Source organism: Macaca mulatta, chromosome 15, assembly GCF_049350105.2.
Source record: "Macaca mulatta isolate MMU2019108-1 chromosome 15, T2T-MMU8v2.0, whole genome shotgun sequence".
Lineage (NCBI taxonomy): Eukaryota > Metazoa > Chordata > Mammalia > Primates > Cercopithecidae > Macaca > Macaca mulatta.
This window is the reverse complement of record NC_133420.1, coordinates 86,442,486-86,461,954: the sequence shown is the minus strand read 5'-3', so window position 1 is coordinate 86,461,954 and position 19,469 is coordinate 86,442,486. Positions and strand designations below refer to the sequence as shown.

General features: G+C 33.9%; 1 protein-coding gene across 1 annotated transcript; it reads left to right on the top strand.

The window, feature by feature from the left end:
- The first annotated feature begins 357 nt into the window (after nucleotides 1–357).
- Nucleotides 358–17,065, top strand: TYRP1 (tyrosinase related protein 1). The gene is made up of 8 exons (XM_028835172.2): nucleotides 358–477; nucleotides 896–1,365; nucleotides 2,522–2,844; nucleotides 5,448–5,652; nucleotides 7,834–8,001; nucleotides 10,077–10,256; nucleotides 14,984–15,130; nucleotides 15,963–17,065. Exons 2-8 carry the CDS (start codon nucleotides 981–983, stop codon nucleotides 16,166–16,168), a joined length of 1,614 nt encoding a protein of 537 aa, XP_028691005.1. The 5' UTR covers nucleotides 358–477; nucleotides 896–980; the 3' UTR covers nucleotides 16,169–17,065.
- The last annotated feature ends 2,404 nt before the right edge of the window (nucleotides 17,066–19,469 follow it).

Genomic DNA, 19,469 nt, shown 5'->3' with positions numbered 1-19,469 from the left:
TGTTTTCAAGACAGAAAAGAACCAAAAGCTACTATCAGGTACAAACACTAGCCTGGCCTTTGTATCATTAGGAGAAGGTAGTTCATCTTGTTTCAGCCTCTAAAGATACACTGTGAAAGGAAAAAACAAAATCTCTGCAATGCAAACAAATCTCACTGGTTTCTCTGACTGGTATTCCAAATTAGTGCTTCTGGCCTTTACTTAACTGTAAGCATCACAAGGAAATCAGTAAGAAGGGAATCATGTGCTGATCAAGTCCTTAAAGGGCAGAAACATTCACTGAAGTGAAAAGGATTAGTAAAGGGTGGAAAAAAAGACTAGCCCCTCCTAGTTTGGGTGAGCAGATTTGGGATTAATTATCAGGCAGCAATCCACATGCAATTAACAGTTCTGACGTGAGAGGACAAAAAACTCAAGCAGATATAAAACATTCAATTCTAAGAGAAGTTCATCAGAGACATCCTTCAGGATTTTAAGGTACTGGAAAGAAGTCCTATGGGCAGTGGGTGGACTCCTCCCAAAATTCCATTAGTATAAGGGACTTTAAATCACAGAAATTAACTTGCTGGAAATCTGTTCCCAATTATTCCTTCAGCTCCAAGGTTAAATTAAATGTAATTAATGATGGTGACCTGCTAATTCATGCTTTTGATAACTGATATCTAGTATATATATAAGAAAAGAAAATGACAAAGACAGGTAATTTAATTATGTGGGTATCACACATGTGGGTGTTATACATGTCAAATTTTAAAGGTAAATTACTATTTTTATTATTTGTGTGAAATGTCATTTTCCATATGGATTCCATTTTGAAGGTGGTTTGGGAAGGGTTCATACCATTTTGAGTACCAAGAAAAACTTGCATAATCTCATTTTACTTACTCTTTTTCAGCTGAATTTTCATCTACATGCTTCAGTCTTCTCTACACAAAGGGCTGTGAAACAGATCTTTGTTTTGCACTGTTACTTCAAGCAGAATGAGTGCTCCTAAACTCCTCTCTCTGGGCTATATCTTCTTCCCCCTGCTGCTTTTTCAGCAGGCCTGGGCTCAGTTCCCAAGAGAGTGTGCCACTGTTGAGGCTTTGAGGAGTGGTATGTGTTGCCCAGACCTGTCCCCCATGTCTGGGCCTGGGACAGACCGCTGTGGTTCATCATCAGGGAGGGGCAGATGCGAGGCAGTGACTGCAGATTCCCGACCCCACAGCCCTCGGTATCCCCATGATGGCAGAGATGATCGGGAGGTCTGGCCCTTGCGCTTCTTCAATAGGACATGTCACTGCAATGGCAATTTCTCAGGACACAACTGTGGGACGTGCCGTCCTGGCTGGAGAGGAGCTGCCTGTGACCAGAGGGTTCTCGTAGGTAAGTGGAGATATGAATGAGTTCACAAGTCCTGCATGAGACTCAAGGCTCTTAATAAAATCTTAAATCATTTGAGCTGCAAGAATACCTGGAAATCATATAGCTCAACCCTCTCTTTTTATAATTGAGGAAACTGAGGCTTAGAAGGGTTAAGAAACTTCTTTAATGTAAAGGGTTGGAGTTGAAGCTCAGAACTTCTGACCAATATTGTCTCCTGAAACATTGTTGAGCAACCACCATATCCTAGGAACTGTGTTAGGTATTATGACCAGTCAATTCAGTAACTCCTTCAGGTAAACATGTTAATTGTCATAGATGAGGTTCGGAAAGTTCAAACCCACACAGCTGATATTTAGTAAACCTGAAACTCAGCTGAGAACTATCTATCTGGCCCTTATATTTTAGTTCTGCAGCTACCTCTGCTGACCCTTAAAGAAGTTTCCTACCATGATGATCAAATTCAGGCATTTGAGATGAAGAGTTTGGCCTGCAGACTAAATACTATTAAATAACAAAGCATTAAACAGTAACAGCTAACAATATTTGATTTGTTCTATGTGTGAGATAGGAGACTAAAGGTTTAACAGAACATGTATTGAGTCTTTACTATGAGTTAGGCCTTGGGCTAATTGCTTTTTATGTGTGTGCTCTTTGAACTTTCAATTCTATAAAGCAGGTATTATGTTTATCCACATTTTAATGATTTAAAAAAAAAAAACTGAGGCTTGGAAAAATGTGCCCAAAGTCATAGAATAATTTTCTGGTGTTAACTACTATGTTATACCACCTAATTTTGGAAGATTTATGATGGTAAAAAGATAAAAAATTCCAACAAAAATGCCAATAGTGGGCAGAAATCAACATGACAAGGTCACAGAAACATAAAATCCATAGGTAAGATTAAAGAAAGGTAATAGAAATCATGCAGTAAATTGGAGAGAGGAAAAAGAGAGAGAGAGAAAAGGGAAGAAAGAGAGAGAAAGCAGGTTTGAAGAAAGGGTTTTAGTTAAGGATATTTTTAAAAGTATAAAATAATTTAAAACACATTTGAACAGATGGATAAATGGGCGGTGGCGTGTTACAAGATGATTATGCTCTTTCTCTACCCATCCCCTCAAGGCAGATGTTTTCATGCTTGAATTTTGTATCCCTAAAGTCAGGAGAAATCTTCTGGACTTAAGTAAAGAAGAAAAGAACCACTTTGTCCGGGCCCTGGATATGGCAAAGCGCACAACTCACCCTTTATTTGTCATTGCCACCAGGAGATCAGAAGAAATATTGGGGCCAGATGGCAACACACCACAATTTGAGAACATTTCCATTTATAACTACTTTGTTTGGACACACTATTACTCAGTCAAGAAGACTTTCCTTGGGGCAGGGCAGGAAAGCTTTGGTGAAGTGGATTTCTCTCATGAAGGACCAGCTTTTCTCACATGGCACAGGTACCACCTCCTGCGTCTGGAGAAAGATATGCAGGTATGTAAGAAGCGTTTCAGTTTTCAGACTCTTCACAGACAAGTTGCCTTGTCTGTAAAACATTTTAATTCACTAGTTTTCAGAACCATCAGGACATTTGATGAAAGAGCAATTTTATGTTACTAACTTGTCTTTGGCATTTTGTTTTCTCCTTGTTTTGGTTACTTATTAATTAATCTTTATCTTAGTGAAGTGAAAATAAAGGAATATCAATAATGAGCAAAATGAGACATTTGAAGGAATGAATTAAAAGTTTAAAAATATTTTGCAGTTTAATTGAAAACATGATTTTCATAAAATTTGAAACAGAAGAATCTCATTTGCATGTCTTCCTTCTCTAATAAATATAAGCAGATTCCTCCTCCTGGTCAAATAATGTGAGTTAGAGACTTCTCAATCTTTCCAGTCCCAAATGCATCTCTCATCATTCCAGTGATGATTCCTTCCAACATGGTACAGGGTTTAAATAACAAAAAAAAATTCCTTTCCATTTAGACTCTCATATTTTCATTGAACTATATTTTTCCATGTTCCCTACCCTTTGAGTCTTACAGAAGAAACCTATTAAAATATCACATCACTATGTAAGAGGACAGATATGTTAATTTGCTTGACTATAGTAATCACTTTACTATGTATATTTATATCAAAGCACCATGTTGTACACTAAAATATATAAAATTTGAAAAAAAGTCAAAAAATACCAAAATAATTTTGTCAGTCAGGCAATATTTTTAGTGAAAAGACACTGGCTTTTTATTTGGCACAAAGTGAACCTCAACTCAAGCAGTTATTTCATGCTTATTTTCTAAGCAGACAAGCTTCAAACATATTAAAGCATCTAGTTACATAGATTCTTTACTCTTATTTCTTTTACCAACTTGTCTGTTTCTTGAGAAAAATATTGAAATTTTAAAATAAAATTTTAAGTTGTTAGGTATCAACTAGGAAATCCACAAAGTAAACCTGTTTTCTATGTGAAATAACAGCAACGAATCTCCCCTTTCAAGTTAAAGTATACAAATTAAGCCAAAACTATCTGAAGACAGGAAAGGTATTTAGATTCATTTATTAATTTGCAGAATGCTGTGCCAGCATTATTCCGAGAAAAAGTAAATGGTTAGAAGAGAGAGAATTAATACACTAAAATACAGGATAAAATATTCGTTTGAAAGTGCACTATCCATTTGCAGTTTGAGAGTGATTAAATGAATTCATCTGATACTCTGAACATCATATTTTATAGCTCTGATTGCAAGTGAGACATTTAGTAGATTATGAGTAGATAAATCTGTCATTTGTAATTGACTGCAGATCTTCATGCCTTCAAGTCATTTTCTCATGGGCACACCAAAATGAAAGGGCAGGTGGAAAGTATCTGAAAGCTTCACTTTTGCCTGTGTAAACTTCAACCTCTATGACTTACATTTTAAAAACCCAACAGCACAAGGGATCCAACAAATTACAATTTAAATGTAATTCATGGTTGAAATGCCACATGAATATGCTCTGGCTCCCAAATGTCAGTTGCTGAACCACAAACCAATTCTTAATGATCCCTTGGAAGCTGTCACTAATTTTTGTGAACCACAATGATGGCTTCTAAAGGAGGACTACCAACCCCTGGAGACCAATAACTGAGGATAACTTGGAAAGCTTTTGGCTCTCTAAAACACCCAAGGATAAGAAAATGCTTCCTAGGAAGGGATTTAAAGTGAAAAAGTAGAAATATACTGAGTGCTTGAGAGATAAGATAAAACAATTGCGATCCCTACATTTAAATCTCATACCATAAATAGAACTTCTCAAGGCCCCAAAGAAATGAGAAATAACAAGGAAATGTATGGTTTAAAGCACGAATGAAATAAGCATGTGATCTTGAGGCCAGCATTTTTAAAAATGTGAGATCAGCTCTGAATGGAAACTAGGTCACTGATCTAAAAAACAATGGGCAGAAAGATTTACTCCAGCTTCTGTTTAGCATTTTTATCAGTATAAGATTTAGGCAGAAGCCTGAGTCTTGAAAGTTTGGATTCTAAGGCAGGGTTTCCTAAATAAAACACCTTCCATGCTCAGTGTGAACGAGTCCATTGGCCTGTGGCCAAACCAGAATCTAAATGCCTAGTCATTCAAATTAAATTTAAAAACAGAAATTAGCACTCCACAAAACATATTTTAAGGCTGGATCTGGCTGCAGACTAAGAGTTAATGATACTTGAATTAAAGATAGGAAAATGGAAAAGGTGGAAATGCCAATAAGTGGATGTTGTTATTGATAATTTTTATATAACCAATATAAATGTAATTACCTGCCTAAAAAAGAAAAAGAAGATCCTTTATCCCTCTAAATCATTTTCAGAAATGTCTGCATAATAAGTTGAGTTTCATTCCCTCTAATGCCTAAATGACACCTTGTAATAAATTACCAGCTTTGTTAAATAAGATTTTAACTCCTCTGGGCCCCTCAGACACCACTGATATACTAACCAGTACCTTATTGTCTAAAGAGAGCTAATAGAAATAGGCTGTCAGAGAGTAGACCAAACAGAAAGGAAGAATTATAAACAGAAGCAGAGAATATTAATGTAGTTTCTGTGATCTAGGAAATGTTGCAAGAGCCTTCTTTCTCCCTTCCTTACTGGAATTTTGCGACGGGGAAAAATGTCTGTGATATCTGCACGGATGACTTGATGGGATCCAGAAGCAACTTTGATTCCACTCTAATAAGCCCAAACTCTGTCTTTTCTCAATGGCGAGTGGTCTGTGACTCCTTGGAAGATTATGATACCCTGGGAACACTTTGTAACAGTAAGTTGCAAATGATAGCTTGGAGTCAGAATTTCTTTTTAGATAAAGGGATTAAGTATGTTGCCTGGAAGGCCCTTCATTCTACTAGAGAATTCAGACTAAAATCTACTTTTATTATAGACAAACAATGTACCAGGCATTCATTAAGCACCTAGAATGTTTAAGGCAGCGTGTAAGTTGCTGCAGGGGAAACAGAAAGCGCCTACACATTTTTGCACTGCCTTTCTTGAGTAATTTGGTCAATGTCTTTCTAGCTTTCTTATTTTGGAAATGTCTAGTTGTATACACTAATCCTCTTAGTTTTCTTAGCACTACTTAGTAGTCATGTGTCTTGTGTTGGAATTTCACAGAAAATGTTTCCTAAGAAAATGTGAAAAATAGGCAAAAAGTTGGAAATGCCCTGGGAAGAAAAAAAAGAAAATAAACAAACCAAATGTATGCTTGCAGTTATAAAGTTAGAAAACAAAAGGTGATGTGGGAGATAGTTTTTAGAAAAGGAGGATATGGTACTGATGTCTGCCTCCTAGCTTCTTTCCAGCTCTTCCGAAGTGAACACAATAAGAGAATGCCTAACCAATTGTCCCAGCATCTTTCTCCAGTGATCTGAATGCCACCTCTGTCACAGGTCAAATTTCTGCCCCATGTAGATCTCTTCCTGAGCTTTCCGTTCTCTTCCTTGGATCATATTATTATTTGTGCCTGTGCTAGTAACACGAGGTTTAATTATTAGACACCCCCTACCCCATCTTATTTTTCGTTTTCAGGCATGTATGGCTCTCTTGATTGTTGTTCCATATAAAAATAAGAGTTATGTGAAGTTGTTTTATTATTATAGTCACAACATATTTATTCTACATATATTATTGTATTCATCAAACATTAAATTATTTTATGAACTTAAATAAGGAATACTCTAAATAAATCAAGAAGAATTAGATATATATTTTCACCATTAGATTATTTAGCAGTGTATAGGAATAAGAGAAGTGATAATATATGAACATCTCCTCTGTAGAAGTTTAAAACTTAGAATAAATTTGTATTTGTTTGGTATGCTGAATACATGGTCCCACCTTGTGGCAGAGAAATGAAATTGAGGATCAGGATGTCTGCAGATACCAAAGCATTTATTCTTTTTCTGACCAGGCCATTGTATTTTGGTCTGAGAGTTCTCTCTCTCTCTCTTTTTTTTTTTTCTCCAGGCAAACTATTTCCCAAACAGGCCCCCCCCCCCTTTTTTTTTTTTTACAGCTAACATGATATTTTCCATATAATGACAGGCACCAAACAACTCTTCAGCACCTATTAAATGCCAGGTACTGTGCTAAGTCTGTGGGATACACACGTTTTCTGTTATAGATAGGGGATTTTGTTATAGACAGAAGAACGTGTATCATCTCTTACCATTTCCTCTACCTAAAATGTTTGTCTTGTAAAATTTCTTTTATTTCACCTATGAAAACTTTTCTTAATCCTATGGGGCTCTTTGTAAATCTATCTTTATAAAGCTTTTCTGGAGATCTGAATGGGCAGGATCTCTCTCTTTCCCCGCTCCCTCCCTCCATCTCTCTTCTTTAAGGCTCCTATCGTATTATCTATCCCTAGTATCACAGTTCTTTGTCTGTTTGTTACTGCCATTCACAAAGTTTCATTATTTCTCACATTAATTGCTGAAAAAGTTGAAAAATGTGTGTTGCTTGAAATATGTATCACTTTCCAAAGAAATAGAAGGTCTTTTTTTCCTTATTTCTCTGAAGGTTTAAATAGGCAGCATTTGCATACAAAATATCACATATGTGTGACATATAGATTTTAGTGTAGAACTTAGGTTTATGGGATTATTTTGGCAAGATTCAATTTTCCATGGAATTTTCATTTTAATACATTCTTGTGAAAGAAGCATATATTGGTTTAGCAAATGTCAAGACCTGTATCTGTTAGTGTGATTGTTTTTTTTCCTTCAGATACATTTATGTATCACGTATCTACTCGATTCAAAGAAGTGGGACATGATTACTTAGATTTTCTCACTTTAATGCTACCAAGTATGCATTTTTAAATTTTGTTTTCTACCAAGGAAATCCTATATTTCATATTCATGCTATGTATAAAGTTTTAAAGAGCAATAATAAGACATCCAAACATTGTGTAAATGTTTGCACACCCCATTTTTTTCTGCAGGCACTGAGAGCGGGCCAATTAGGAGAAATCCAGCTGGAAATGTGGCCAGACCAATGGTGCAACGTCTTCCTGAACCACAGGATGTCGCTCAGTGCTTGGAAGTTGGTTTATTTGACACACCTCCTTTTTATTCCAACTCTACAAACAGTTTCAGAAACACAGTGGAAGGCAAGTAAATGAAATGAGTACTTTGAAAAGATCTAGCTATCAGAGTAAACTGAATTATTCAAAAGCAAGTTTCTTCGAGAAGGCTTTGAATAGTATATTAATCCTGTGCGTTTATGTGAATGAGGTTGTCTATTATGATACACCTGCTCGAAAAAGGAACTTTCTTAAAGAGAAGGGTCCAACCATGAAGCTCTTTTCGTTATGGGAGAAGACCTTGGAAATCATGCTCCAATTTCTTAAACACTCAAAAACAATTTAAATTCAAATTTCTGGTAGCTAGCTGATCAATATGTGTAACTATATCAAGGTCTAGCATTGGCAAACAATATTCAAGACGTTGACAGTGTATTAAATTAGTTTACTTTTTTTTTAAATGAGAGAAATAATAAAATCATTCCAAACAATTAGTTGACACTGAGTAAAGCCTTGCTTGTGCATATGTGTTATTTAGGTCAGTATTAACCTGTAACTTTTTTCAAAAGTCTATACAAATTCGAATTAGCATCTACTGATGCTTAACTTGGTTTTCCTTATTTCACACAAAATATTTTAAAGCTGAGGAAAGTGAGGTATAAAGAGATAAAATTATTATCACAAGATATTCAGCTAGTTACTAACAGAGCATAGGTTCAAATTCAAATTTTCAAAATCCAGTGTCTTTATATAATACATTTTGATACCTCCAAATGATGCTTGATATATATATATGTAAAGTCTTCAAAAGAATATAATTACTTTTATCTTATTATAAACTTGTTATTGTTAAATTTTACCTTCAGTATAGCATTGTCCACGTCTAATGCATCCCATCTCCCCAAAAATGCAAATAGATTTCTCTGTCGTATGATCAGAGATACTTGGTATATAAATCTAATAATTATTTTTAATTCTCTCACCTTTTAGTCTCAAAATTATATGCCATTTTAACCTATTTTTGATTATTTTAATAACTACCCAAATGCACTGATTTGAATATGATTCAATAAAAAATCACTACATTTTGGCTAATCTGTAAACTAAGGCCATCAGCACTGATTTTTTTTTAAATGTGCAGATTGTGTCTTCTTAATGCCCAATCAGAAGACAATTATACTTATTTCCTGACAAAACGTATAAAAAGACTAGTGACAAGCCACCTTCCATATATATCACAGGCAATCTTTAAATGTTTTTGAGTCAAATAATAGTGGAATGGGTGCTTGAAAAAATGCATAGGTGACTAAATAAGTGGCTACAACTATACAATCCATCTTAGATGAAGAGAGAACTGGTTAATGTATTTTAAAGTCTGATTTCATTTTATAATACACAACCATTCCCTGATCTCAAACCTCTGGTCCTTCCAGCCAATTAGACATCCTACATCATAGACCCTCCATTTTTATTTATGACCTGTCCTATACCTATCCTTGTTTTCTCCCTTATATATGGAATATATATATGTATATATGTATATATATGTGTGTGTGTGTATATATATGGAATTGAGATATTTATCAAAAGCTGTATAAATGTTTTGACAGTAGGTTTTCTCAGTGTTTAAAACTAGCACAAAGATAGTAAGAAAGCCCTGAGAAATTGTAGCTTCCCCATAAAAAATAAAGTAGTTTTCCAAAAATAAACATGCTGACAGTCATTCAAAGGTAAGGTAGGAGGCTGAAGTAACATCTGGCAACTTAAGTTCCAAACAATCAGAGCATTCTTCTCCAAATTGTGTCAGCAGTTTTTAGTAGAAACTGGAGGGTTTTTCACTATCTTTATTCCCATGTAGAACAATGTCTGCCTTGTCAAATAGAGTGTCTATATATTTTGACTGGTATCCTTTGCAGGTCATTATTTTTAACCTGGAGGCTACATTTAGAATGTCATGCCACTAGCATAAAACCAATCTAGCTCTGGGTATAGCAAACAAATATCACCAACCATAGGTACGGAGAAGCAGTGCTATTATATTAAGGCAAAAACTGGCCTGACAAGCCTTGGACAAATTGTTTCCCAATATAACCATTACTATTAACTGGAAAAGTAAAATATGTTCAATAGTTTTACAATTCTCCTCCTTATTATGTGTCTAGGTTACAGTGATCCCACAGGAAAGTATGACCCTGCTGTTCGAAGCCTTCACAATTTGGCTCATCTATTCCTGAATGGAACAGGGGGACAAACCCATTTGTCTCCGAATGATCCTATTTTTGTCCTCCTGCACACTTTCACGGATGCAGTCTTTGATGAATGGCTGAGGAGATACAATGCTGGTAAGACATTTTCATATGCCTTTTGCATGGTCAGCCAAGCGGACTGTTTAGATGGCATAGTTATCAGTTTAAGCTGGGCACTCAGTACATAAAAACACATTCAAAATAAGGATAACATAGCTGTAATATCAAGTCACTTCCAGACATTCAATTCTACTTTGAAAATGCAGGCAAGAAGTCTCTCCAAATAGTTATTATAGGATGATATTTTTAACCACTTGCTAGGACTAACCAAATCACCTCTCCTAATTTTTGCTATGAAAAAAATGCTACTATGTTTTACAAATTTTTCTCACCCTCATCTTCCAACATAAATTCTAATTACTTTTAAATATAAATGAAGAAAACCTTATAGAGCTCTTCTTTGATATCCCAAAAGACTAAAAATTGTATATCCATAATCCACAGTTCTTATTTTTATTGCTTAATGGCCTCTCACAAATAGAAATTTTGTTCCACTTGAAAAGTTAACGTTGGCTTTTATATCACACTACAGGAAATCTCTTTTAAGTTCATTTCAATGCATTCTTTAAAATATTATTTAAAATGCCTCCTTCTCTGCCTTCCTATACAGCTGAGAGCTTAGCATTATTTTTCAAACAATAAAAGTGCTTCCACTGGTTAAAACATCACAAATTTTCATATGTTGAAAGCATTCTCAATTTTGGCTTCTGTGCCTTTAGTTCATCACACACATGAACATGATATTGTAGCTTAACTACCTATTGATTTATGTATCCATTCGGCATGCTTACATTTCTGTGTGTATATGTGTGCAGTAAAGTCCTCTAATTCAACCTAATTAGGACCATTAATTGATGAAATTGATGAAAATAGTTTGTTCCATCAAAAATTATTCAAGAAACAACTTACACATAAGCCTGTAATCCCAGCACATTGGGAGGCCAAGGCAGGAGGATCACTTGAGCCCAAGAGTTTGAGACCCGCCTGGTCAACATAGTGAAACCCTGTATCTACTAAAATCACAAAAATTAGCCAGGCATGGTGGTGGGCATCTGTAATCCCAGCTACTGGAGAGGCTGAGGCAGGAGAATCACTTGACCCCAGGAGGTAGAGGTTGCAGTTAGCCAAGATCACACCACTGCACTCCAGCCTGGCTGACAGAGACAGACTTGATCTGAAAAGAAAAGAAGAAAAGAAAAGAAAGAAGAGGGGAGGGGAGCGGAGGGGAGGGGAGGGGAGAGGAGGGAAGGGAAACAACCTACACATAAATATTGGTTCAGTTTTCAATCAGTTGTGAATTCAGTTATTGGAGTTTCATCTCATTTTTCATGTGTATTTATATACGTAATGGCAACCATAATTAATTATCTATAATTTACACTGTCAGCTTTTTTTAAAAGTGAAACAATAAATGAGTGACTTTTGAAATACGATATGAGGGCAAATATTTAGCCATACACCTTTAACTAATCTTTCCAAAGTGTTCATTTTACATACTACAAAAACAACACCCTCCTCTTTGTTTTACAGTCATGATGACCACTTTATGTTTGCTTAACTAGATTCCTTTTATTACAGTAATGAGTAAACTCGAATTAATAGGTTTAGGAATTAACAAAACCAACTTTTGTTAAACATGCACTTCTGGGAACCATATGGCAATGTTCAAGTTGTATTTATTCAGTTATTCACAATGCCTTGGGTGTTAGTAAACTTTTCAGAGGAAACGGAGACTATTCAGTAACCTAGCAAATCTCTTAAATGGAGTTTTCTTTCACCTTTGAAAGAAAGGAAAGATATTTCTTCGCCTTGTGTATCTTGGCTGAAAATATAATTATTTCACATTCATAGCAAGTTGTTAAAGGTTTTCCAGATTTTAACCTAAAGGTCACTGATGAACCAGAAAAACACCTTTTGAACATTTTTTTCTGACATTTTCTTTCTTTGCAATATATAGCATAAGATTTCTCAATAACTTGAATTGTAGTGGGAAGAGAAGTACCATAAATGAAAAATAGGAAACTATCCTGCAGCACATTGCTGATAAAATGTGGCCATAAAATTATAGGATAGGTCAATGTAAACACTCCAAATTGCATGAAAGCTAAGCTGAAACAATTAGCCTCCTTCTTAAATATTCCTTGTACCTGCAAATACCTTTTAGAAAGCAGTGTCATAAAACAACTGTAAAGAAGAGAAAGAAAATTTAGAAAGATTACAAAATTTTATAAACTCTCTATAAAGCAGAAGTCTTGTTTAAAATAAGTCTAGGAGTGGAGGGATGGAATTCTTTTTCAAAATGATTGAAAGGTTTTTACAAATACAGAAAGCTCTTTACAAATTGCAGAATAATAGAATTATTAGGCTCAGAATGGAAAAAAAAATTACACTTTACAAATAAAGAAAAGTAGAGTCATTCAAGTAGTAATGTCCATTACAGATTCCTCTCGTTAGACATGAAATAATACAATTAAGAGCATCCAAACTCTAGTTACTACCATGTTAATTTCTATTTACTAATATTTCTGATCTATGTACACATTCAATTCAATTCTTTCTCTTTTATTTCGACTAAGAATTATATGAGGTAAGTTTTAAATATAGCAGCCCAGAAGTTCAGTGTATTTTCAGAAGAAGCAGTTTATACATTTCCAAGAGTAATCACTACTTTACTTTTTGAGCTGCGAGAGAAATGAAGTAATCACACATACACTTAAATCTTTTCATATATATTATTTTCAAATCTACTATTTCCTGGTCAGTATTCAAGGTACCAGAAATATGATAGTATACAAAAATCCACCAACAAATTTTCTTCCTGAAACTTTTATTCCTGTTAATAAAATTGACAATAACCATATGTAAATACAGCATATTAGATGGTAGAAGTCTCTATAGACAAATAAAATCAGGAAATGGGAAAGGAAGTACTGTGTAGATATATGGAAGAATGTCCTAAGACAAAGGAACAGGGAGCCAACTGTGGCTGGAGTAGAGTGGGGTCTGGGGAGAGAATGGTGAGAGATAGTAAGGTAAAAGGGATCACAGGAGGCAGAGCCTGAAGGATACTGGGATTAACTCTAAGAGAGATAGGGGGCCATGGAGGATCTTGCATAGGGAAATTACAGGACAATCCAATTGCTATTGTTATTTTTACTATTATTTCTCCCCTCGTTTTAATGGACAAAACTTTACCACACAGCTGAAGCTGAACTGGATTGAGGCTGGTCAAATCAGAGTTAAGCAGAAAACTAAAATGGGGAATTAAAAAGTTTTCTAAATTATCTTAATACCTAATGCTAATAAACAATGAATTTATAATACATTAGAATGTGAATTATTTGAGAGTAGAAATATTGTCTCTTTTTTTCAATGCCACAGCCTAAGTGCCTAGACCAGCATCTGGCATTAGTAGGTACTCAGTGGATTTTAACAGATAAATATTTAATTAGCTTTAATACATAGTAAATTTAAAGTCACAAAAATATCAACACTACTTGGCATTTCTATGATAATTTTTTCTTCAATCCAGATGCTGAAACACCCTTCTGTGATTCACGGAATCACTGTACCTGTCAAGGTATTATATCTACAAGCAAAGAGAAAATCTAATACTTAGATAGCTGTCTTAGTTTGTTTTCTGTTGCTTATAACAGAATCCCTGAAACCAAGTAATTAATTAAGAAACTGAATTTATTTATTATAGTTATGAAGGCTGAGAAATCCAAAGTTGAGGGCCCACATCTGTGAAAGCCTTACTGGTGGGGACTTTCTGCAGAGACCCTGAGTCAGCCCAGGGTGCCACATAGTCCAGAGGCTGAGTATCTTAGCTTAAGTGTCTCCCTCTCCCTTAATAAAGTTACCAGTTCTTCTCCCATGATAACCCATTAACCCATGAATCCATGAATGGATTAATCTATTCATTAGGGCTGAATTCTCATAATTCAATCACCTCTTAAAGGCCGTACCTCTTAATACTGACTTATGTTCCCATTGGTGTCTGCCCAATCCCACTTCTAACTCTTTTGTGTGTGTGTGTGTGGCATTCTATTTGGTGTTTAATTGTACCAACATAAATATAGAACAAAAAAAAGAGAAACAAACATCTTTTGCCACAAAAAAATTTCATTATTTTTATTCCTGATGATAGAAACTCATTAATAATATAAATAGCCATAGTTTATATTCATGAGGTATCAGGAAGTGAATAGGATTCCAGGACCTTGATTAAAAATTTTAAGCATTTTTTGCTAACAGAGTAAAGCCCTAGGAATAAAGCTAATATTGATTTCTCTAAAAGTAAACAGACAAAATAAAAAATATTGAGCAGAAATATTCATAAACAAGCACAACCTCTAATAGATATGCCGTATCTCAAATTTTAAATTACAGCTGATGCCACAGCAAATTACAGGTTTATGTTTTCTTTGGCTTTGAAAAACACATTTAATACCTTATTCAAATTGCTTTATGTAATTTTTAAAAACTGTTCAACATCATTATAGATGATGAAATAGTAAAACTCTCCTGCTTTTAAACTCTCTTTTTTTATTAAGTGGTATATTGGTACTGTATTCAAAGCATTTTCTGTTTTATGTAATTTCCCATCATGCTGTAGTGAAAATTCTTATCTTTATTCAGTGTAAAATAAAAATAAAATTTTTTCATGTTCTCCTTGAATATTGGATCCCTTTAGAACTCAATAATGATATGAATATGAATTTTATTATGTTTATTAACAAGTTGTTTTTGGAATAATTTAGATATATCTACATTTCCATTGGAAAATGCCCCTATTGGACATAATAGACAATACAACATGGTGCCATTCTGGCCCCCAGTCACCAACACAGAAATGTTTGTTACTGCTCCAGACAACCTGGGATACACTTATGAAGTTCAATGGCCAAGTAAGTATTGAAAGTGTATTTTTACTGTGATAATTTCCAAAAGCAAATATGTTGTCTTTAAAGTAATCACAGTGTTCTGAAGCTATGTTTTCCATTTGGACTTAGAAACTTTCATTTGTATTTTTATTTGAGGATAAGGGAGGGAACTTGATATTTGTTGAGAGTCCACACTAAGCTGACACTGATCTTATTGTACAGCACCCTATCTTATTTAATCCTCACAGTGCTTTGGGGTGAGTATGAACATCTTCATTTTACAAATAAGGAAGCTGAGGCTTAAATAGGTTAGCTATTTACAGATTCACATTTCTAATAAGGGAAGAGAATGAGTTTGAGCTTAGGCCCATGGAATATGCCCCAATTCTTCTACTATACCATATTGCCTGCATTTATCTATCTTAAAGGAAAAGGGAGTGGGATACTCCTCAGTGTTTTTCTGAGATTTTAAAAACCAAAAACTTCTTGTTTAAATCTTTCCCCAACAAAGGCAGTAGGGCATAGTGGAAAAGTACAAGACTTATACTCTAAAATACTCAGGCTCCAAAGCCAACTTTACTTCTTACTAACCAGGTGACATAGGCAAGTGACTCAAACTCTTTGAGTCATCATTCTCTCACTTTCACAAAATGAAATGGAAATAACAATGACTATCCCAATAGGGTCCACTCATTAAAAGAAATCAGGAAGTGGCTTCAAGGCCATGTGACCATTATAAATTAAATATGAGGATTTCTATTAAAATAGACATTTCTACCTAAATTTCAGGTGTCCAATTTTTGGTGATAACTATTGTAATATTTATCTTTTTATTTTTATCTTCCTTTCCAAATAGGTCGGGAGTTTAGTGTACCTGAGATAATTGCCATAGCAGTAGTTGCCGCTTTGTTACTGGTTGCGTTGATTTTTGGGACTGCTTCTTGTCTGATTCGTGCCAGACGCAATATGGATGAAGCTAACCAGCCTCTCCTCACTGATCAATATCAACACTATGCTGAAGAATATGAAAAACTCCGAAATCCTAATCAGTCTGTGGTCTAATAGTTGCCCTACTGTCTTATGAATTAGTATCACAAAACTACCTGGTTGAATGTAATAGATTGAGTTGTTAACTGTATCTTCTTTCACTTTGTTACCTTCTTTCTAAAACAAGCATATGTTAGAATTAAAGATCCAGGCATAATTTTCAAAGCTGGGAAGACTCTTTCAGAATCTTTTCAATGGGTTTTAATTTTCAGTTCTATTTAAAATGGTGAGTGGCACTAACTCCATGATATTTAAGGATAGTGTGAAGATCTTTGGCATGATTTAAAAGTTGAGTATGTGAAGATATAAGTAAGCTACTATGCTTTGTTTATGTGTAAAGGAAAATAATGTTTGATAGTGAATGTCCACTTAAAATACATGAATGGGCATTTCTAAAATGTTAAAACATAAACACATTTCCATTCATGGATATTTGTCAACAGATTTAAAGAAAAACACAGTTATTAATTAAAGCAAATTATATGTAGTTATAAACAAATGAAATTTTGATTAAACTTTTCAAATTAATGTTCCAATTTGAAGACCAATCAAATATATTATTTAGTCAACATATACTATTTAGTCTCAGGTTCAAGGCTACAACAAAATCACCATCTTTGTCAAGCTTTGGAGAGGGAATATCTTTGCTTTCTTAAGCAACAGTGGATATTGCCTTTGTTTGCCACTGTGTTTTCCTGCCACTCAATTCACTGAAAAAGGAACTACCTATCTATGCATTTCACCTACTAATTTCTCTTCTAACATCTTAGAGGTCCATGAAGAAAGCATATGGAGAACATGTTTTATACTGCTCTATAAATAGTATTCCAATCACTGTGCTTAATTTAAATAGCATTCTCTTATCATTTATCAGCCTTTTATGTATTTTCCAAGTAAAATATTAACGTATTATTTCACTGGTCTTCTTTTTTATCTAGTTCTATGTGAATGCTATTTTTCCCTTCTCTTCTAACATGAAATATATTTTATCTTTTTGATCTTGTGCTATGACACAGTCTTCCAAAGAATTGTATAAGGTGGTCATAAGTGAACATTTTAATTAAAATCGGTAAAAATAAATAGTAACAATAGTAATCATACACTATAGAAAATGGCTAAACTGAGATTCTAAATTCTACAAACAGAAACAAGTTGAAGTTATGTATCCCTGATTGGTTAGTTGGTTTTCCTATATTCAGCAATATTAAGGCTATATATACACAAGATAAACAAATAAAATATATCAAAGAGCATGCATATAACAATAGGATATTTTACACTAGCATTACTCAATTTATTCTCCTGGAATACATTGCAATTTGTTAAAATACAGTATACTCACAGCTTTTCAAATAAATCATTGCGTAATGTAAGATGCCTTTTTATATAGAACATCAATGAAACTAAATACCTCACTTTATATTTCTGTAGATTTACTAATTACTCATTTCAGAAACATTTATTAAGCACATACTAGATGTCAAAGATTTAAAGGCACTATAGATTTGGAGAGAAGAAAATAAGAATTGTAAAATTGAGAAGGTCATATTTGACTTGTGCTTCAAGGAATGCCAATGGATTTACCAAATATAAAAGCAGAGAAGGGCATTTTATTCAAAAGTGACAGTATGGACAAGGGCACAGAAGTTTAAAAGAGCATGGAATTTTTGAAAATATAAAATAGGTCAGTATGGTTAAAGCATAGTTTTTATGGAGGGGAGTAAAAAGACAAATTGGAAATGAAACCAGAGTGTCCTATATGCAATTCTTAATAATTGGAATTAATTCCATGGGAACTAGGAAACAGGGAGAGTCATAATCAAGCTGTATATTTATAAATATATTAGTGATGGTGCTGTTCACAAATAGTGTTGAAGAGAAACAATTTGGAATGGTTAAAAGCTAAGAAACTAGTTAATATGGAATAGATTGTGGGAGAGAGAAAGAAGTCTTGTTTCAAAACATCAATTCTAAATAATCATAATTATAAGATAAAGTTGTACACATCTATAAATATAATAAATGCAGCTTATATTATAAATACTATATAATATTAAAGTTGTAAGTATAACATAAATATAACTTTGAGTAAATCATTACAAAAACATCAGTTAACAATGGAAGAGAGATTAAACAATGTGAGAGAGGATTAAAACAAGAGCAAAACAGAAAACTATTAACAAAATGGCAGTTAGTAAGTCCTCACCAATCAGCAATTATTTTAATGTAAATGGCTTAATATCCAAAATTAGAATGCTTATAGTAGCTGAATGAATCAAAAAACATGATCCAGTGACTTGCTGTCTATGAGATTCACTTTAGATTTAAAAATACATATAGGCTGGAAGTAAAGGAATGGAAAAGGATATTCTGAAAATGGTGAAAAAAAAAAAAAAAGACAACAGGGGAGGCTATCCTACCACACAAAATAGACAAAGTGAAAAACTGTCTCTAGAGGTGAAGTTCATTATGTAATAATTAAAGGATCAATTTAACAAGATATAATAATTGTAAGTATATACATATTAAATATTAGAGCACTTAAATATACAAAGCAAATATTGATAGATCTGAAAGGAGAAATTGATAGCAATACAATACTAGTAGTAGAATCCAATATTCCACTTTCATTAATGTACAAAACATCCAGGTAGGAGATCCATAAGGAAAGAGAGTACTTGAACAACACTGTACACCAATTGGACTTCAGGAACTTATACATTACATACCACTCAACAGCAGCAGAATATTCTTATACTTCAGCAACATGTTCTTCTCAAACACACGTGGAACATACACAGGATAAATTATGTTAGGCCTCAAAACAAGTCCCCCAAAATTAAAAAGATAAAAGTCATTTCAAAGATCTTTTAAGGTCACAATTGAGTAAAATTAGAAATCAATAGTGCAAGAAAGTGGGAAATTCACAACGATGAAAAAACAATACACTCTTAAATAACTATTGGGTCAGTTAGGAAATCATAGAGGAATTTAAATTATATCTCAAAGCAAGTGAAAACAAAAATGCAACATACCAAAACTTAACGAGATTCAACAAAAGTACTAAAAAGGAATTTTGTAGCAATAAATGCCTACATTGAAAACTAAGGATCTCGAATGAGCAACCTACTTTATGCCACAAAGAACTAGAAAAAGAACAACAAACTAAGCCCAAAGTTAGCAGAAATAAATAAATAATAATAATTAGAGTAGAATAAGTACAGAATAATAAAACAAGAGAAAATTCCGAAAATTAAGGGGTTTTTTGAAAAAATAAAAAAATTGACAAACCCTTAGCTAAACTAAGAGGAGGAGA

Coding starts and splice junctions, on each gene's coding strand:
- TYRP1 (XM_028835172.2), top strand. CDS start 981: ATGAGTGCTCCTAAACTCCTCTCTCTGGGCTATATCTTCTTCCCCCTG. Junction 8,002..10,076: donor TTTCAGAAACACAGTGGAAG/GCAAGTAAATGA, acceptor TTATGTGTCTAG/GTTACAGTGATCCCACAGGA. Junction 15,131..15,962: donor TTATGAAGTTCAATGGCCAA/GTAAGTATTGAA, acceptor CTTTCCAAATAG/GTCGGGAGTTTAGTGTACCT.